Source organism: Balaenoptera ricei, chromosome 7 (assembly GCF_028023285.1).
Source record: "Balaenoptera ricei isolate mBalRic1 chromosome 7, mBalRic1.hap2, whole genome shotgun sequence".
NCBI lineage: Eukaryota > Metazoa > Chordata > Mammalia > Artiodactyla > Balaenopteridae > Balaenoptera > Balaenoptera ricei.
In genome coordinates, this window is record NC_082645.1 from 1,809,309 (window position 1) to 1,831,173 (window position 21,865).

General features: G+C 43.3%; 1 protein-coding gene across 1 annotated transcript in view; it reads left to right on the forward strand.

The window, feature by feature from the left end:
• The window catches only part of TMEM163 (transmembrane protein 163), a 256,319-nt gene that overhangs the window by 223,341 nt on the left and 11,113 nt on the right, over window positions 1-21,865 (forward strand). The window contains exon 6 of the mRNA XM_059927621.1: window positions 21,697-21,808. Coding sequence (XP_059783604.1) covers window positions 21,697-21,808 — 112 coding nt within the window. The remainder of the gene's footprint in view (window positions 1-21,696; window positions 21,809-21,865) is intronic.

The window sequence follows — 21,865 nt, forward strand, 5'->3', positions numbered from 1 at the left end:
CAGGCTAGAACCGCTCTTAGGAAAAGATTGTAACCAAGAGTAGCTCATCTTTCAAGGAACTCCAAACAGAGATTGCCTGGGACCTTGCTGTGGACTTTTTTCACCCCTGTGGGAGAAACATCGCTTGCAAGGAGGGCTTATTCCAAATGCACCCCAACCCCCTTCCCATTTATAGCCTAGAGCCCTCTCTTTGTGCTGTGGTGCTAGTGACCTATGTGAATAGGTGATGCACAGGTGAGGCAGCCCATATATATGGCTCCTTTGACCATCACCCTAAATTTTTGTGATGCATATTTATATCCATAGGAAATCCAATATTGTATGTGTTATTACATAGATGGATATTTTATATATCACACTGCAACTTTTAAAATCAACATGTTGTTTAAATCTAGACTATTTATGATGTTAATTGCCCATCATATAAATTCATGTACCTTTAACCCCTCTCCCGTTGATGGACATTGGGTTGTTTCCAGCTTTTTCACTATATCAAAACTGTTAGAATGAACCTTGTTGTACTATCATGGTAATATGTAGTGTGGGCAGATGGTGTTTCCTGAGGGTAATGTCTTGGAGAGGAATTTTTGGATAGTAGAGGGTGCACGTGTTTTAATAAATACTGCCAATTTGCCCTTCACTGTGGCTGTACCAGTTTACGTTCTCAGAATGTCACCATATTTGATATCTTCAAACTTATCACAGTTTTTCAGTCTAATGGGTGAGAAACGGTATTTCATTTTAGTTTGCTTTCCCTTGATTTTTGGTGAAGTTGATTATGCTTAAAAAATTGTTTATTTTGTCGTTTGTGTTTCCTCTTTTATAAGCTGCTACTTTGCCCATTTCTCTGTTGTTGTCTTTTTCTTATTGGTTCTTAGGAGTTTTTTATATGTTCTGAGTATCAGTCTTGTCGTATACAAGTTGCAAATAATTTTAGAAGTAACCCCTTGCCCCCGCCTTCCATTTTGGTGTAATGAAATTTATCAATCCTTTCCTTTAAAGGGGTTGTGGTGGTTGTGTTTCACTGGAGAAGGTAAGGGGTTAAGAGTGCTTTTACTCCTGTGAATTAGATAATAATAGTGCATGAATGTGAATAAATGAATGCATGAATGAGTAAATAAACAAATCCATCCATCCATCCATTGGTTTATGCATAATCCTCCAGTAACACAAACTGAGAGTCTGCATTAGGTTTTTTTTTTAGGATAAATGGTTATTTCTCATTCCTACTATTTCCTTTCATATGAAAGAATCATCTATTAAAATAATCTTGGCCTGTCTCTGCCCTTTCATTCACTCTTCCCCAGGGAAGAAGTTGCTTTCTTATCTGATTGGTGTACTGGGGAGAAGGGCCTCTCTCTATCTCTCTTTGAGATCTGTCTGTCTGCAGAGAGCACAAATTCTCTTAACCTTTGCTCATTTGATACAAAGGCTCTTCCTCCCCTGGGAAGACCTGTGCTTTTCCTGTCGGTCTATTTATGGAGATCAGATTTTAGAAACCAGTTTTGCAGTACATCTAAGCCATGTTCTTCAACATCAACTTTAATGGTAATAAAACTTACATTTTGCTTAAAAAAAAAAAAAAAAAGAATACCTTACCACCCTGATGCCATAAAGATATATGCCTTTATCTTCTTATTTTCTTTTCATGCATGTAAGAAATTAGACTTTAAAATTAGACCTTTAGTTCGTCTAGAATTTATTTGTGTGTTTGGTATAAGGTAGACATCCAATTTTGTTGATTTTTTTCCCCGCCCTCAGGTGATTATACTACTTTCCATTACCATTTCAAAGGCTACAACCATCATACGCCAAATTCCCATGGGTGCGTGGCTGCCTTTGTACTTGAGGTTCTGTTCCGTGGATCTTTTGGTTCATTCCGTTCTAGTGTCATACTTTTAGAATTTCTCTAATTACAGTAAGTCTTAACATTTGGTCACCCTCTTTTGTAGGGTTTTCAAAGTGTTTTTTTTTTTTTAATTTTTTTTTTTTTTTAACTTATTTATTATTTATTTATTATTTATTTTTGGCTGTGTTGGGTCTTCGTTTCTGTGCGAGGGCTTTCTCTAGTTGTGGCAAGCGGGGGCCACTCTTCATCGCGGTGCGCGGGCCTCTCACTATCGCGGCCTCTCCTGTTGTGGAGCACAGGCTCCAGACGCGCAGGCTCAGTAGTTGTGGCTCACGGGCCTAGTTGCTCCGTGGCATGTGGGATCTTCCCAGACCAGGGCTCGAACCCGTGTCCCCTGCATCGGCAGGCAGATTCTCAACCACTGCGCCACCAGGGAAGCCCTCAAAGTGTTTTTGACTAATGTTGCATTTCTAGTACTTCATATGAATTTCAAAGTCAGTTTGACAAGTGTAATGAAAAATCCTCTGGAAGTATTGTGTGAGTTGCTTTCAGTTCATTAATTTTGAGAGAACTGGCTTTTTTAAGCTATTTAATCCTCCCCTCCATTTCATCTTTCTCCATTCGGGTTTTCCTTTATGTCCTGTAGTGAAGTTTTATAATCTTCTCCATACGGACCTTAGACATTTTTGTTAGGGCTATTCCCATATAGTTTCTGAGTTCTGTTGCTTTATATATATTTCATTTTCTAAATTATTACTGAATAAAAGAGGTAATGACATTTGGATATTGATTTTGTTAGCCTGTAACCTTGCCGATTTGTAAAAATTAGCTTTGTTTTTCAGTTGATTATTTTGGATATATTATATAATGACAGTTTCTCCCTTCCAATTGTAACAGGATATATAATGACAGTTTCTCCCTTCCCACTGTAACATTTTTCTTTTTTTCTTGTCTTGTTTCTTAGCTAAGATCTTTAGTACAATATTGAATGGTTTGCTGCTGATTTTGGAGTGATGGCTCCATTTCTTTTTTGCTAGGAGGATTTTTTTTTTTAATCACAAATATGTGTGGAATTTTGAGTAATTTTTATGTGTACTCTGAGATATTTCTTTTCTTTAACATGTTCATATTTTAATTAATCAATAGTCTAATATTAAGTCATCCTTGCATTTTCAAATAAACCCTGCTTGGCCAGATAGTATTATTATTTTAATCCATTGCTGGTTTACACTTACTATGTCATTTAGGATTTTTGCATCTATGCTCATAAGTGACATTGGTCTAAAGCCCCTGTCCTTGTGTATCGCATGTAATGGGTTATGTAAGCTTTTCTTCTTTTTCTGTGCTTTGGAATACTGGTTATAATGTAGGAATTACTTGTTCATTTAAGTTTTAATAGAACTCAAACTTGGGGCTGCTGCCCTTTGGAGAGACAGTGAAGGATGTTGTCTGTTAAAATGGTGAACTCTGGGGCCAGACTGCCTGCATGAGTTAGCTGTGGCACTGGGACCAGTTACTTCACCTCTTTGGTTCCAGTTTTCTCATGTGTAAAATAAACATAACATTAGTGCCTTGCTCATAGAGTTGTAACGCTTAACTCGGTTAATGCACATGAAAAGCATTTTAAAAAGTGTCCAGCACTTAGTCCTACAATAGGTGTTTGCTGCTTCTATTATTATGATCATCATTATTATTATTGAGGCTTTTTTCTCACCATCTCAAATATTTTATAGTTTATGTTTTTGGAACATTTTTCAAAATTTGTTTTTCTAGAAAGTTGCCCATTTTATTTAGGCTTTCAAATTTATTGTATTAAAGCTGTTCATATTACTCTCATATGATTTAAAAATCTCTAATTCATCAGTACTTATGTGCACTCTTTTATTGCTAGTGTTTATTGATGCTCTTTTTGTCTCTGAAGCTAGCTTGCCAAAAGTTCTATTTATCTTTTTAAAAAACCTGCTTCTGATTCTGTAGATCAAGTTGATTTTCTTTCTAGTTCATTAAGCTCTCATCTTTATTTTGTTCACACTCAGTTTTAGGGGGCGGGTAAGTGAGTTTCATGTTTGTTTAGTTTTCCTTTTTAGTTTTTGCTTTTGGCATATCATTTTTCTTCTGTTTTGTTCTCAAACTATGAGAGAGACAAAATATTCATGTATGTGAGGACCTAGCAAAGTCAGTTTGCTCGGAAGGGTGCTGTGTGTGGCACTTTTCCACATTGTCTCTTTTAGGTGTTAAGAAGCTTTCAGATTCTGGCATAAACCACGCTCTCCTGTGTAAACTGTGCCAGTAACAACCTCTGCTGTAGCCCCAGCATTTATAAGTGTGAGGAACAATTCAGATTCTTTAGTGGTTGCCCACCAATGAGTGCTCTTAGGGTGACCATCTGATGGACCTGGTCCGGAGCGTGAGTGTGTTACCTAGTGTGATGGTCAATTTCATGTGTCAGCTGGTGAGGCTGTAGTCCCCAGTCGTTCAATCAAACATTCATGTAGGTGTTGCTGTGAAGGAATTTTGTGGATGCGATTAACACCTATTATCAGTTGACTTTAAGGGGATTCTCCTTGATAGTCTGGGTGGGTTTGATCCAGTCAGTTGAAAGGCATTAAGAGCAATTCTGATGGAACTTCTTCCCTGGCGGTCCAGTGGTTAAGACTTCGCCTTCCAATTCAGGGGGTGTGGGTTCGATCCTTGGTCAGGGAGCTAAGATCCCACATGCCTTGCGGCCAAAAAACCAAAACGTAAAACAGAAGCAATATTGTAACAAATTCAATAAAGACTTCAAAAATAGTCCACCTCAAAAAAAATCATTAAAAAAAAAAAGAGCAAAGCTGAGGCTTCCCTGAGGAAGAAGAAATTCTGCCTTAGAGTCCCAGCCTCCCCTTCTGCTTGGCCCTGTGGATCTGGGACTTGCCTAGCCAGCCCTGTAATCACATAAGCCAATTCCTTGCAATACATCTCTTTCTTTTTTTAAATCCCAAACTCCTATTTATCCCTCCTCCCTCCCCCATCCTTTCCCCTTTGGTAATCAAAAGTTTGTTTTCTGTCTGTTTGTAAGTAAATTCATTTGTATTATTTTTTAGATTCCACATATAATTGATAATATATAATATTTGTCTTTCTCTGTCTGACTTACTTCACTTAGTATGGTAATCTGTAGGTCCATCCACTCTGCTGCAAATGGCATTATTTCATTCCTTTTTATTGCTGAGTAATATTCCATTGTGTGTGTGTGTGTGTGTGTGTGTGTGTGTGTGTGTGTATGTGTGTGTGTGTATGTATATATGCACACACATACATATACATGCTACATTTCCTTATCCATTCATCTGTCGATGGATACTTTGGTTGCTTCCATGTCTTGACTATTGTAAATAGTGCTGCTGTAAACATTGGGGTGCATGTGTCTTTTCAAATTAGAGTTTTTGTCTTTTCTGGATATATCCCAGGAGTGGGATTGCTAGATCATATGGCAATTCTACTTTTAGTTTTTTGAGTAACCTCCATACTGTTTTTCCACAGTGGCTGCACCAGTTTACCAACAGTGTAGGAAGGTTCCCTTTTCTCCACTGCCTCCCCAGCATTTATTATTTGTAGACTTTGATGATGGCCATTCTGACCCGTGTGAAGTGATACCTCATTGTAGCTTTGGCAATACATCTCTTAATATCTATCTCCTATTAGTTCTCTTTCTCTGGCTAATACACTCAGAAATTACTGCTCTGAAATATTTTCTTTACATTGAGTTTTAATTTTTATCCAAGCTGTATGTGTTTATAACCTAAATGGTTAATTATTCTGTAGGACTCATAAAAAATAGCCCCCTTCCCAGAGGCAACCATTTATAACTCCTTTCAACTTCCACATCTCTAACGTGCATATGTTGCTCCTTCTTGCTTTCTCAGTTATAGTCATGATTTCTTTACTTCCCACGCTGGGTGTCCCTTTAACCATCGCCATTGCCCAATAACTACCCAGTATATTTACATTGTTATTTTTGTTGGATCGATATTCAACATTGTTATTATTATGATGGTAAACGTTATTAGTAGCTGAGCCCCGTAGTCTTGAGTGATTTGTTTTTCCCTTTAGTGCATTACATTTTGTGTTCCCTGATACTAATAAATGAATATGTAATATAAATTACACACACACACGCACACACACACACATACACACATACACACACACGCACACTCTGGGTCCGCTCCACAGTTGCCATCTTGGGATCCATTTATTGTAATCCTGGAGATTCATTTTACTTTTCTCTTGGGTTGTTTCTTATTGAATCCCATGTTGTCATCTTTCATGGTTTACTCCATTGTTTTGGAGGAGCACATCCTGCAGTAGCTTCCTAAGAACAGATACAGGGAAGGAATTTTTTAATTTTTTTTTTTAGACTTTGAATGTCTGAAAATGTTGGTATTCTATCCTCGCAGTTTATTTGGTAGTTATCCTGTGTTTACTCTTAGAATTTTGAAGGCACGAATCCACTGTCTTTTAATTTCTAAGTGTTGCTTTTGAGAAGTTTAATGCTATTGTAATAACAAATTATCCAACCCCCCTTTTTTCCCACAGCACTGTTTTTCCTCTCTGTAAGCTTGTAAGATCTTCTGTTTGTCCTCAGCGTTCTGAAAGTTTACAGTTAGTATTAGCCTTGGTGAGGATTTTTTTTTTTCATGTATTGTGCTAGGCACTCAGACCCTTTAATTCTGTAACTCATCCTTCAGTCCTGGGAGATTTTTAAAAATTATTTTATTATTAATGATTTTTTTTTTTTTTTGCTATTGTTTTCTCTGTTCTGTATTTTTAGGCTTCCTATTACTTCAAATGTTGGACTTGTTTTCTAATTTCCTCTTCTTTGTCTCGTATTTTTTATTTTTTGTGTGTTTTTGTTCTACTTCCTGAGAGATTCCCTCAACCTTATCTTCTGATGCTTTTGTTAAGCTGTTAATTTCTGTTATTATACTTTTAAGTTCTAAGAACTTTTAAATTTATATGTTCTTTTCAAAGCATCCTTTTCTTGTATGACAGGTGCAGTGTCTCCTATCTCTGATGACAGTAACAATAATTTTTAACAGTTTTCTTCTGTTCACAAATGGCTTCCCCAAATTCTAGTGATTATTGGCTGTCTGATTATACTTAAGAAGAGTATACTTATGACTGTGTGTGGGTGAGTCTTGTCATATGTGGTTTTAATTCAAGGACAGGGGTTTATAACCTGGTATTTGAGTCCACGGATGGAATTTAGGGGATCCATGAACTCTAATTAGAAAGAAGTTGTGTTTTTATTTTCATTTAACCGCTATCTGAAGTTTAGCATTTTCTTCCATCATAAAATTAGGCAACAAGCCACAGTTGTAATATTAGCGTAGTTGTGACTTTGTCACCAATAAAAATCAGATTTGTTTTTTATCTAAGATTGGTTTTGGCAGATATTTCAAAATATCTTTTGTGCTTATCACAACTTAAAATTACTGTACTTATTAGATCTGCTATTAGATTTTGCTATTTAATACATTAATTTAGAAGCACTTGTATTATTAAAGCACAGTGTTTGTTTTATATCTTATTAAGTGTCTGCTAATATAATTGGTTTCCTTTATAAGTCTATTGTATATTTTATGCCCTTAAAGCCATTTTCTCTGTCCTCCTGGGCTAGTCAGCTTCCCAGGGCAGTAGGTAAACTCCCTCAACTCCATCTTTTCAATGTGGTAATCCCGCCCTCAGCTGACCCTGGTGTGCTCAGTGCAGAGACCCTTTATTTTGCTCTCTGCAGTGAATTTGCTTTCTCTCCTGCTGGGGAACAGTGCCAACACCCTCTGGGCAGTGGGGGAGGGGGTTGGGTCCTCTTAAGGACATTGTCAATGAATCCTCATTCATCAGTCTTCTAGGAGTGCCTAGTGACTTTGATTCCCAAGCCTTTGGGAGTTCAGACATCTTGCTTCTTGACCGCCCCCTCTGCCCTAGATTCTACCACTCCCTGTACCTTTAAGGCAGCTACCACCCTTCTGCCTGCTTTCCCAGTTCACACACTTTTGTGGCTGTTGTCCTTCTCTTGTTTTCTTTGTCCTTGTGGGTTCATGCCTTTAAAAAAAAAAAAAACCTGTGCTGCCATTTAATGGCCTTACAAAAGCTGACTATGTGTGTTCATTTCACCATCTTTAATTAGAATCCCTTCTGATTTTTAAGGCATTTTCAAATATATGAAGCAGTGTTCATGGCATTGTGAATTATTTGTTCTTTTGCTTTTATTTAGCCAAACTTGAAATTCAAGGCCATCAGGTTACATTAGAGGCATGAAGGGCATTTCTTCAGGTATGAAGGGCAGTAGATTTTCGGTGGATGGGGGTTTGAATACCTTCAATGTCACCGACTAGCTGTGTGACCGGATCATAGGGGCATTACTTTAACCTTTCAGTTTGGGGTCATAGTTTCTACCTAGCAGGTATCTTCTGACGGCTAAGTTTAAAATAAAATGAAATTGTTTATTAAGCCTTTGGAAAAGAGCGTCATCTCTAATGGGCATTAATAATAGCATCTGCTTGTATTACGTGTTATTTAAGGAACTCTCTAGTGTGATACTGGAGTGTTGGTGTGACATTCATTGGCATGATATTCATATCAACAAAGGGAGGAAGAGCAGCCAGCCAGAAGGCTCTACTTCCTTTACAGCACAGAGCTTTTCAAGGATGGCAGGGCTTCTGTGTCGTGAGGGTTTAGCTGAGGGGACATTATGCTTGGTCCTGGTTTTAGGGAACCCCGGAGGTGTTACTTTCTTTAAATACCCGGTGGTCACATGGCAGGAAGGTGTGTGAGCCGAGCAGGATGGCTCCTCTTAGGTTCCGTGGCCGCGTCCAGAGATTAGAGTGCTAGTGCCCCAATGAGCCTTGCGCTCCTGTCTTGTATGAGAACAGAGCAATCAGGCGGAGGCTTCGCTTAGAAGCCAGGCTGTGTCTGGGAGTGGCAGCCAAGCACTTCAAACCCCTTCTTGTCACCGAGGCCGTCGTAGTGCCTCAGCTTGATGCTGCCTGCCCCTCCTCTCCTGCATCCCGTGACCCTTCCTGCCTCAGCGTCCTGGCGCCTGTGGAGCTGGGCATCTGCTTCCTCCACAAGACTTTGCAGGGACTCCAGGGTCAAGTTGGCCAGTGCGGCCAAGAATCACTAGGGACTGGGGCTCCCAGTCTGCCTGTAAGTCCCGCCACTGACCCCGATGTCCACCAGCTACAGAACCTCCTGGCTACTAAACCTGTTTATCTAAACACCAACTCTTGACCCTCCCAGCATCAGAATGGTTCGATGCTAATTTAAAAATTGTGAAGTCACTTAATGTGACTCCATGGCAATTTGTCTGTATAATTTAATAACCAGGGGAAATTGCGGGCTCCTGCTCGGTGTCATTTCCTCCACATCTGCCAGCTTTTCTCATCTGCGGGTGTGGGGCGGGGAAGGGGGTGATGAAAAGATCTGAGGCTGAGAGTGACTCTTCATTTCACGTGGGGTCATAAATCGATCCACATTTCTTATTCAGCCAGCATTCGCATTTCCCTGGGTAATTCTATAACATGTAGTGTCAGAATGGTTTGGAATTTGTCCTCATTAGGAAAGCAAAGGACGCCTTTTTAGAATTTTTTTTGCAGACGTAGCGAGTGAGCGAGCCTCCACATTCCCCCACAAGCTGTCTCACAGCTTATGAAAAGGGAGAGTGTTGGTCTCTGGGGGAATGGTCAGGTTGTATGTTCAGATGTGACCTCTGGCTGCTGTTAGTGGCCACAGCTCCCTGGGACCTGGAATTGCCACCAATAGTGTCACCTATGATAAGGAATAAGCTTAGTAAAGGAGGTGACAAGTGGCACTGCAGAAAAGTCAGTGCTACCAAAGATTTTTCTGTGAGCAGCACCGTGAGTCAGAATGCTTTAAGATGAAGCTGTATGGGAAAATGGGGGTGTTGGCAGGGGGCACCGAGAAACTCAGTGTTGCAATGTTAGAAACTGCTGCTGGCAGCTGGCCAGCCAGAAACAGGGATCATCCGTTTTATGTGATCCGTCAGAAGATGAGTTGGATTTACAGGTGTTAATTCACACCCCCCACTTCTATTTTGATGTACAGGGTATTGGTGGGAGAGATGGTAGGGGTGCCTTAGTCCGTTCTGGCTGCTGTAACAAAATATCGTAGACTCGGTGACTTTACCAGCAAACATTTGTTTCTCACAGTTCTGGAGGCTGGAGAGTCTGAGAACAAGGTGTTAGCAGATTTGGTGTCTGGCGAGAGCTCTCTTCCTGGCTCACAGAGGGCCACCCTTCTTGCGGTGTCCTCACGTGGCAAAGAAAGAGAGAGAGCCTTTCTCTTGTGTCTGTCCTTACAAGGGCACTAATCCCATCATGAAGGCCCCACCCTCATGACCTAATTACCTCCCAAAGGCCCCACCTCTAAACACCATCACACTGGGGATTAGTGCTTCAAATAGGACATTTTGGGGAACACAAACATGCAAGGAGAGTGGGTGAGGTTCTATTTTAGCCCAGCCACTTGTGAAGGGGTTGGAAAGTTGCATTGGGACATCCTGGCAGCCATGATCTTGGTCAGTAGTGGGACTGACCTTTTTGGAGGCTGCTCTCAGATGCTGATGGAAGAGGTGCCTCTAGCAGTTCTCCACCTGAGCTCATGCCACCCTGATATTTTGACCCGAAGGTTCAGTTCTCATGGTGGCAGGTGGTCTCCTATGTGAGGGGAGAGGGTCAGACCCCATCAGCCTCCTTCCTATGTCTTTGCTTGTTCCTTGCGTCAACAATCGTCTATCTTCATTGGGAACCTAAAGAAAAAAACCTGGTGTCAACAGGGGGCATATAGATTGAATTATTATAAAAACCTTTCATGTGAAAATGATCACCAGAATAAGACTCAACAATGCAGAACGCACTGTTGATACCTACAACAACAGGGACGCGTCTCAAAAACATTTTGACAAAAGAAGCAGAGAAAACAACTCATACTATAGATTCCATTTATACAGAATGCAAGAATAGACTAAATCTCTGATGATTGAAGTCAGAAAGTGGTTGCAGGGGGTGGAGAAAGGGACATGAAGGAACTTTCTAGGGTACTGGAAATGTCCTCTATTTTGTTTGGGGGGTTGTTTAAATGGGTGTTACCATTGACGGAATTCATCAAATTGAATGTCTAAATTTGCACATTTTATCATGTTAATTACACCTCAATAAAAAGTATATAACAATTAAGTCAAAATCGAATCCCTAGGTGCCTTTTGGAGACAGGGAGTCAGTTGTGATAAACTGTAGCCCTGTGATGGCTGAACTCGAGGTATGGTCTCCTTGGCTACTTTTTGACCATTTGCCAGGTCATAATCTCTATTTGCTCCTTGTCTAGACCACTTGCTAGCCACTTACTACTATATTCCAGTTCAGTTCAGTTCACCCTGTTTATAAATCAGCACTATCCAACAAAGCTTTCTGTGGTGCTGGAAGTGTTCTAAATCTGCACTCTCCAGTATGACAGCCAATAGCCATGTATAGCTTTTGAGCACTTGAAATGTAGCTAGTCAAATGAGTTTTCAGTTTTATTACAGTAAGTCCCCTACATACGAACGAGTTCCATTCCAAGAGGGTGTTCGCAAGTCCACTTTGTTCATAAGTCCGACAAAGTTATCCTAGGTACCCAACTAACACAATTGTCTATATAGTAGTGTACTGAAAAGGTTTATAATACTTTTCACACAAATAATACATAAAAAACAAACACAATAAATAAAACATTTTTAATCTTACAGTACAGTACCTTGAAAAGTACAGCAGTACAGTACAACAGCTGGCATACAGGGGCTGGCACTGAGTGAACAGGCAAGAAGAGTTACTGACTGGAGGAGGGAGAGGAGGTGGGAGATGGTAGAGCTGAAGGATCATCAGCAACAGGAGATGGAGGGCAAGCTGCAGTTTCACTCACGCCTGATGTTGATGGCACGGGTTCTGGTTCCTTGCTGGATTCAATTCTATCTACCCTCTTGAAAAAACGATCCAGTGATATCTGGGCAGCAGCTCTTTTTTTCTCATCATAGATGACACAGTAACACTGGATTGCATTCTGAACGGCTGCTGCAACCTTCGTGTACCGTTCTACGTTCGGGTCCTGTGCCTCAGAAACTAACGGTGCCTCCTCAAAGAAAATCCCCTTGCCATTTCCTGCGTCATGTATCTCTTCGGTTCTTCAGTTATTTCTTTTTCTTCTTGTCTCTCTTCATCCTTTCTCTGGGCCTCCAGGGCCATCAGGTCTTCATTAGTAAGCTCCAGGTTTGCATCTTTGAAAGTTTGTGACTTGAAGGTTCGTATGTAGGGGACTTACTGTAATTTTAAATTTAAAGAGCCAATATGTGTTTGAATGTGAAAAGCGCTATTAAAAAAAAAAAAATCAGACTATAGGGGAAGGATTTTTAGTCAGGCACCGTCTCAGTGAGAAGGTGATATTTGAGCAGTGATACGACAGAGGTAAGGGAGTGAGTAGAAACAGCATGTGCAAAGGCCCTGAGGCAGGAGCATGCTCAACGTGTTTGAGGAGCAGGGAGAAGGCTGGGGCCGAGTGAGGGAAGGGGAGAGTGGTAAGGTGAGGGCAGAAGGGTCGGCTTCATCCAGTGAGTCTAGTTGGGTTTGGCTTCACTGAGAGGAGCTGGAAAAGATCATCATCTTATGACCTTATGTGACCATCACGTCACAGTTACCCTCATCTTCCAGGTCACCAGACTGTGTGTGGGACAGTACAGGGGCCCTACATCCTCCTGGGAAAAAGCTGAGCGAGGCCCAGATCTGGCTGACCGAGGTCTCCTGAGCTAGTGTACAAGAACCAATGTCCCATGTCAGCACAAGGATCCTCCCTGGATCCGGTTTTATCAGCTCTGCCCTGATTGCCTTTGAATCCTAAAATTAGCCCTGTGGCTTTCACCACATTCCAGCCGGGGCTTAGAGAATTAGAAGGGGTTGGTGGTGCCAGGCTGCTCAGGAGGAGGTGGAGAATGGGTGGGAGCCTCTGCTGTCTTTGGGGAGCCACCTGCTCTTCCTGAGCCTCAGTTTCCCCACCTGCAGCATGGGTTACATGATCTCTGGGCTCTTTTATAGTTCCAATACTCTATGATTTTAATTAAGATCACTTCATGTTTATACAGAAGGTATGCTCTCTCTTGTCTGGTGCTGGGCCAGATTTGGGGGGCTGGTGGGGGTGATGCTGGGGGCCTGGGGAGGGGGGCGTGTCTCCACGACCTGATCTCTTAGGTGAGACAGGACTAGTCTTGGCACAGACCAGAGAATTTGGGGTGGAGAGCTTTTTTTTTTTTTTTAAATATTTTCTGTACCTCTTAGGGTTGTGATTTTTTTTTTTTTTAATATTTATTTATTTATAGCTGTGTTGGGTCTTTGTTTCTGTGCGAGGGCTTTCTCTAGTTGTGGCAAGCGGGGACCACTCCTCATCGCGGTGCATAGGCCTCTCACTATCGCGGCCTCTCTTGTTGCGGAGCACAGGCTCCAGACGCGCAGGCTCAGTAATTGTGGCTCACGGGCCCAGCTGCTCTGCGGCATGTGGGATCTTCCCAGACCAGGGCTCGAACCCGTGTCCCGTGCATTGGCAGGCAGACTCTCAACCACTGCGCCACCAGGGAAGCCCCAGGGTGGAGAACTTTTTATACCCCAGGGGTCTATCAGGTTCCTGGAATTTCTCTCTTAAGTGATTTATTCCACTGAGTAAAGGTGTTGCTTCTCACATTTTGGGATCAACAAAGTTAAAACATTACAGAGTTAAGGCATTACTGGCTCTTGGAAAAGACATGCCACTTAGATGGACTGACCTTTGGCCTTCATCCTATGCTGTCTGGAAGGTAGAGGCCGTGTTGAGAGCAGGCTGAGGGGGCTTCTCCTCAGCTGTCCTAAAGTTTGGGCTGGGGGTCACGGGCTATTGCCCAGAAGGACAGGAGGCGCTCAGCAGCCCTGGAGATGGGAATGGGGAGGGCAGTCACAGTCGAGCCCTCGTGGCCCACAGCCCTGGCTGCAGGGAGCAGAGGGGTGTGTTCAGACCCAGCTCATGTGTGGCATCTTGGAGCGTGAGTGTGGCTGTGAGGATCTGTCAACCCAGGATCCTCCTGGCGTGGCAGAATATCGGCCTTGCTGCACTGATGTCCTGCTTCCGTCCAGAAGTCCAGGGACACAGGGGGTGCTCAAGAACTGTCTCTGGGGTGGTGTTTCTTCCCACTCCAGGGTACATTCCAGCATCCCATTTGATCATGAGAAAACCAGCCAGCTTAACCCTCTCCCCTCCCCTTCCCCACCACCCTAGGAATGCATTTACCCAGTTGGATTTTTAACCTTAAGCTCCCTACTTCCACAGAGGGTCAAGGTGACGGACAGCTATGTGGATAAACATTTCTGCAGCATCCATTAAAACTGCCTGTGAAAGACTTTGCTGATTATGATTTTGGTGTCTCTCTGTGCCGTGTAGCATTCCGTATCACAGATGTTTTTTATTGCATTGGGCATAGTGGATGAGAAAGGACCTCTCCTCTCAGTGAGCTCACAGGAGAGGGAGAAGTGAAGGAAGGGCGGGTATCAGAACCAGGAGAAAGAACGTGGTTCAGGGAGGCATGGAGTGGAAGCGTTGTCAAGAAATGCTTAATAGAAGAGGAAAAACTTGAGATGTTAAGGAAGTGTTTATCCACCCAGACAGTGGAAATACAGCAGTAGAGGAAATTCATGAGACTCGAAGGCAGCCCACCTGGGTCCATGTTCCACCACTGACCTGTCAAGCCTCTGATCTAATATTTATAATGACCATGCTGTGATCTCTGTCCTCTGCCTCACAGTATGACAATGGACATTAAGTCCCTTGAAATAATGTGCATAAGCTGAGTTAGGTAAATATTAGGGGTCATCACCTCGGGATTCCCTGAGATAAATTGATTTTTTTAAAAAAGTTAGCTTTGGGGCTTCCCTGGTGGTCCAGTGGTTTAAGACTTCGCCTACCAGTGAAGGGGGTGCACGTTCGATCCCTGGTCGGGGAGCTAAGATCCCACGTGCCTTGTGGCCAAAAAACCAAAAACATAAAACAGAAGCAATATTGTAACAAATTCAATAAAGACTTTAAAAAATTAAAAAAATAAAAAATAAATTAAAAAATTAGCTTTATTGAGATGTTAATGTACATGCAGTAAAATTCCACCCATACAATTTGTTGGGTTTTGATAGATGTTTATACAGAACTACCACCACATTGAAGACAGAGAATATTTCTGTCTCTCCAAAAAAGTTCCATCATGCGCTTTTGCAGTTATCGATGACCTCTTCTCCCCCACCAGCTGATCTGCTTTCTGTCAGCATGGTTTTCCTTTCTAGAATGTAATAGAAATGAAATCACGAACTGTTGAGTCTCTTGTGTCTGCTTTCTTTCACTCAGCATGATGCTTTTCAAGTGCAGCCATGTTCTTGCTGAATGCAGCACTAGTTCACTCTTTTTCATTGCTGAGTAGTATTCCATCACATGGCTGTTTCACAGTTAATTTATCCGCCACTTGTTGGACATTTAGGCTGTTTCCAGTTTTTTGTTGCTATGAAAATGGTAGGTAAGAACAGTGGTGTGCAGGGTTTTGTGTGGACTTATGCTTTGTTTCTCTTGGATAAATACCAAGAAGTAGAATTTCTGGGTCCTATGGTAAGTCCATATTTAGCTTTCTAAAGACTGGCTGGTCTCTTTTACAAAGTGGCTGTACCATTTTATATTCATTCCCGCAGTACAGGAGAATTCCAGTTGTTCCAACTCCTTACCGTAATCTGTATTCTCTCTTTAGTTTTACTGATTCTAATGGGTATGTAGCAATATCTCATAGTGGTTTTGGTTTACATTTCCCTGTTGACTAATGATGTTGGCTATCTTTTCATGTGCTTATTTGCTAGTCATGTATCTTCTTTGGTGAAGTGTTTGTTCAAATCTTTTGCTCATTAAAGAAAAAATTGAGTCATCTTTTTTCTTCTTATTGAGTTGTAGAAATGCTTAATATATTTTGGATAGAAATCCTTTAACAAATGTGTTTGCAAATTTTTTTTCCCTGGTCTGTGACTTTCCTTCATTACTTTGATGGTGTCTTTCAAGGAGTGAAAGTTTTTAATACTTTTGGTTTGAGGAAAAATGGTATCTTGGTGTCTTTTTTTTTAAAAATAAATTTATTTATTTTTGACTGTGTTGGGTCTTTGTTGCTGCACATGGGCTTTCTCTAGTTGCGGCGAGTGGGGACTACTCTTCATTGCGGTGCACGGGCTTCTCATGGCGGTGGCTTCTCTTGTTGCGCAGCACGGGCTCTAGGCACGCGGGCTTCAGTAGTTGTGGTGTGCGGGTTTAGTAGTTGTGGTGCGTGGGCTCTAGAACGCAGGCTCAGTAGTTGTGGCGCACGGGCTTAGTTGCTCCGCATGTGGGATCTTCCCGGACCAGGGCTCGAACCCGTGTCCCCTACATTGGCAGGCGGATTCTTAACCACTGCGCCACCAGGGAAGTCCCTCTTGGTGTAATTTTGGTTTTTGTTTCTTTTATGAGTGTGCTTAAGCATCTTTCAAATGTTTAAAATTTGTTTTATTTTTGCCCATGTCCCTTGCCCATTTTCTATTAGTTTTTTAATCTTTTTCTTTTGGATTTCTAAGAGCTCTCTGTATTAGGGAGACGAACCCTTTGTGATAACATTTTTCCTAGTTTGTATTTGTATATAACCTATCCTCTTCATATGTTTTAGTTTTCCATGTAGTCAAATATATCAGTCTTTTATGGCTTTGTGATGGTTATAAAGGCCTTCACCTCTACAAGGTCATAAAGAAGCTTGCCAGAATGGACGTGATTTACTTAAGCATTTACCTTTAATATGCAGTTATCCTGGGCTTCTGAGTGAGTGGCTAGTTGTCTTAACCTTTTTGCCCTGATCTTCTATCCATTCAATAAAGATCCAGCTGTGAGAACTCACAGGGGCCCAGCATAGGTAACAGTGGAAACAGAATACCTAAGGAGGAAATGCCTGTCCCTCTGTTTTTACAGGGTTCACATTCAGCAATGTTAGAGCTGTTTAGGAGGCCATGGTTGAGGCATCCTGGTACAGATTACAGCCGGGAACAAATCTAGGTCCTGCCATTAGCTGAGTGACCCTGGGCAAGTCATTTAACCTCTGTGCATCTGTTTCTCCACCTTTCAGATGCCTGCTTGACCGGGCTGTGAGGATTATGTGGGATATGACAGGTGTGGCTGCACTTTGAGAGAAGCTACCGGTGGTGCATACCTACTCGGGTTGCAATTTCTCATCCTCAGCCAGGTCTGCTCTGACTCTCGGGAAGGAATCCTCTCAGAAACTCCTTGTATTACACTCAGGACTGTCTTAGCTCAGGATGCCATAACAAAACACCATAGACTGGGTGGCTTTTATTTGTCATGTTTCTGGAGACCGCAACTCCAAGATCAAGGTGCCAGCAGAGTCAGTGTCTGGTGAGGGATCTGTCCTTGGGTCAGACAGCTGCCTTCTCACCGTGACGTCACCTGACCTTTCCTCAATGTGTGTAGGTGGAGAGAGAGAGAGAGAGAAATCTATTCCTCTCGCTATAAGGGCACTAATACCACCATGAGGGCCCCCTCCCTCATCTCCATCTCCAAATACCATCACAGTGAGGGTTAGGACTTCAACATAATGCATTTGGGTAGGACACAAACAGTCCATAGTAAGGACTGATGTCTTGAGCAGGCTGATGACTACTTCTCTGTGACATTATGCTCATGCTAACAATAGATGTGGTGGCTGTGTGGAGAGAGGAGAGCCAGGTGCACTCTGGGTGGGAAAATCACAGCGAGTTCTAGGATGTTGAAAGCTGTTTTTGGGCAAGGGCACTGGCGGGTCTGTGCCAGCCCAGGTCCTCCGTGGGTCCTTCTTCAGGGTTTATTTTTTCTGAAGCCGATCAGCACAGAAATGGCGAACAAAGCCTGGATGAGGCTTCAAGGTGGCCACGGTCTCTGTTTTCCCAGACTTGGGGAAGGCAAATGTTCCTTCAGAGCTGATCCTGGGAGCAGACTGTGGTTGCTAGGAATAATCCACAGATAGGAAAAACCTGAGTTTTGCACGTTGGCTTCTGCATATTTAAATATATCATTTACTCTGTGCCAGGCACCGTTGGAGCACTTTGGAACATCCTTATGGAGTAGTAGGTGAGGCTCAAGCAGCGTAGCGGAACCTCTCTAAGTGGTCAGGACAGGGCTTTGTTGCAGGGATGGGGCCGTGCAGGATGACGGGAGCTGCTGCTCCGGAATCTGGGCCTGAAGTCGGCAGGGCTCCCTGGCAGGAGGGACACACAGCAGGACAACTTGGGACCCTGAAGGTGGCCTGAAGCCACATGTGACCCTCCCGGTCTCGGCCTCAGTGACACGGGTGACCTGCAGAGGAAGCCTGTGTCATGAAGCTGCACACATGGCTGGCTCAGGGCTCAGAGAAGCTGGAGGAGGGGATCCAGGGGGAGCTGGCAGAGCTGAGGGCCTGGCTTCTACCCCACCCCCAGGCTGACCCAGTGGGTCAACAACACGTGCACGGCAGCACCTGGTGCCCTGTACCTGCCTTCGGGACGAGGGGCCGCCACTTCACCTCCACCTTCTGAATCTCACGCAGATGTCTCTGGTGGCCGAGTGTGACTTGGAAACACCTAGCAAGGGAATTCCAGGAAACATAGTTCCTGCTGACCCCTGTGGATACACTACACAGCCACCAGGGGTGGCAGGTCTCTTCTTTTTTTGCATTTTACAGATGCGCAAACGGAGGAGGAGAGGGGGGGAGGGTCTGTGACTTGCCCAGAGTCACACAGTTACTAAGCGAGGCTTCTGCTCCGGTGCCTTTAATTATCATACAATGCTTCTATTATACTTTATCACATCACAAACCCCATCTCCTGTTCCTCCAGGATTCCAGGCCATGGGTTTCAAACACCCCTTCACCCTCGATAAGCCACTGTGGACCCCAATCGTAGTTTCTCTTACGTTTCTTTACATTGCGCCATGTGTGCTTCTTTCTAGGTAATAAATTCCCAATGTTTCTTTTATAGCGATGCTTACCATACTTTGGGGCTCACCATTAGCACCTAGCGTGGCGGTTTGGTGGAATAAGTGAGTGTGTGGGTAATGCGTTTGGGGCCTTTAATAACAGTCGCTACATTTTATTGCACATCAGCTGCCTGCCGGGGGCTGTGGGTATCACACTGCTCTTTATGGAAGAGAGAATTGAGACTTGAGAGCTTGGGTTTGTTTCCCCAGTAAGCAATGAAGTCTAGGTTTGAGCAAAGATCTGCTGGCGTATCACTGCCCTTTGTCAGCCAAGCCCCCGTTCAGCAGTTTGCTCCCCGGGTTAGCAGACCCAGGGGAGGACCAGCAAAGCCATGCTGGCTCTTCTCAAGGTGCATCTGGGGGTGGGAGCGGAACCTCAACCCCCAGCTCCCTGGGACCTGGATGGGGTGAACACAGCCTTTCTCTGTCTCCGAACATGTAGGGGTGAGGGCTTTGCCAACAGATCGGGTGAAGCCAGAAAGGCTTTAGGCATGGGGTGAGCAAAGTGAGAATTCACCTTCTCAATCTGGGGCCTCACAGTACTTAATGGACTGCCTCAGTCTCCCAACTTAGGTTTTTTAAATAATTAATTAATTAATTAATTAATTAATTAATTAATTAATTTGGTTGCACCGGTTCTTAGTTGCTGCAGGCGGGCTCCTAAGTTGCGGCATGCGAACTCTTAGTTGTGGCATGTATGTGGGATCTAGTTCCCTGACCAGGGATCGAACCCAGGCCCCCTGCATTGGGAGCGCGGAGTCTTAGCCACTGCGCCACCAGGGAAGTACCACCAACTTAGGCTTTTTGAATCTTATCTGCATCTGGGTCTATGTTGGTACGTGATTCCTTAATCATGTTTTTTTCTTATGGGCACCCTCTCCCATAATTAGACTGAGTTTCTGCACGAAGAGAGCTTGGATTTGGGGGTCCTACCCCACTGCACGCCCCCGTGGCCCCTGGTGCATTAACCTTATGCACAGCCTGGACTGGGGATCCGTCCAGAGGCCAGGTTTGGCACAGTCCTTACTGGTCATTTGAGGAAGTGAAACTTCAGTGAGGTGATTATTTTTAAAAACTTCAAAATTTGAAATAATTTCAGATTTATATATCAGTTACAAAGACATTACAGAGGGGTCCCATATCCCCTTCCTCCAGCCTCCCCTAAGGTTAACGTCTCACGTAGATAACCAGGGTGCCATTATCCAAACTAGGGGATGACAACACTATTAACACAACTCCAGCCTCTGCGCTGATTTCTCCGGCTTTCCCATGTAATGACCTTTTCTGTTTCTGTGGCATTTCGTCCTCAAATCTCCTTAGCCTCCAATCTGTGACAATTTCTCGGTGGTTCCTTGTCTTTCACAACCTTGAAATTTCATGACCTTGACATGTATGAAAAGTAGTGCTCAGGTGTTTTGTAGACTGTCCTCAACATGGGTTTGTTTGATGGTTTTTCATGATTCAAATGAGGTTATGGATTAGGACACCCAGAGGCCTTCTTCTTCACGTCCCATCCTATCCGGAGGCACATGATAGCAGGATCACTTATGCGTGGTCATGCTCGTCTTGATCACTTACTGGGTTTCCCCCCTGTAAAGTCACTATCTTCCTCTTTTCCGTATTCTGTTTGTTAGCTACGAGTCATGAGTCCAGTCGACGCTCAGTGGAGGCGGGAATTAAGCTGTGCCTTTTTGGGGAGGGAGTAGCACAGGATTTGTGGACATCTGTTAAAACCAACCACCATTGATCAGTGTTGTGGAGGAGGTGCTTTTTGTTTTTGTTTTTTTGCTGCACCGTGCGCCATGTGGGATCTTAGTTCCCTTGGGGGAGATGCTTTGATGCTTTGCAGATACCCTGTTTCCAGCAAGGTGAGTTTTCAGATCACTTTGCTGAGTTTTGAACCCAGGGAAACAGGCTGTCTTCCCAGCTTTCTGTTATTTGACTAATAAACAGCTTAAGGAATCCTATTTCATTGAGTATATGTGATGCTTTATGGGATATCTGCTGGCAGTGGCATTTTAATATTGGGGAATCTGGAGGCTGTGTTTCATGGGAGTGATGCCTGGAGCCCGAAGCTGAGAGGCCCTGTGGGCCCTGCTGTCAGGAGATAGAGACAGGGCTACTCGCTTTTGCATATGTGACTCATGCATTTGCTTGCAAAGGTAAGCTAACAACTTATAGGAAGTGCTAAGATAACATCAGTAGCAGACTATATTTTTAGATAACCTTTTCCCACCTTGAAGGCTATATTTGAACTTCCAGTTGCTTGTGCGAAGTTAAGGAAAAAATACGGTTATAAGTAGCTTCAGCCATAATGGACCCCATGGGCAAGTTCAGCTGGCTCTGTTCTTAGGCCAGTGGTCTACTTACATGTTCCAGACTTTGCAGTCAGCTGCTTTTTGACTTATCCATGGAAAACTCTACATAGAAGTCACTATTTTTAGCATTTGACCAACTCCGTTATTGATCAGTGATTGCCAACCATTTTGGCAGGTTAGCGGGAAGGGGAATCTCCTACAGGGAAAGAAGTATGTAATTGGTTTCTAAGGAAATATAAGTCTGGATTATTCGTTTTTGATCATCGTTTTCGATTCCCAGTGACACAGGTAACTGAGGTATAAAAACAAGCAATATACCCCACCTGGTGGCAGCATGCTCCGCTGATGATTTGTTCTGGGAACAAAGGCCAGTGGTTTGCAATCTGCTCTAGCCTGAGCTGAACTGTTGAAATCTGGAACTTTCTCTTCTAGGATGATTTCCTGTTCAGCGTCTCCATTTTAAGTGGGATCCTTTGCAGCGTCCTGGCTGTGCTGAAGTTTATGCTGGGGAAGGTTCTGACCAGCAGAGCCCTCATAACCGATGGTGAGTAAGGCCAGGGTGTCTAGGGGCTGAGCTCACAGTGAGGGAAGATGCTGCTTG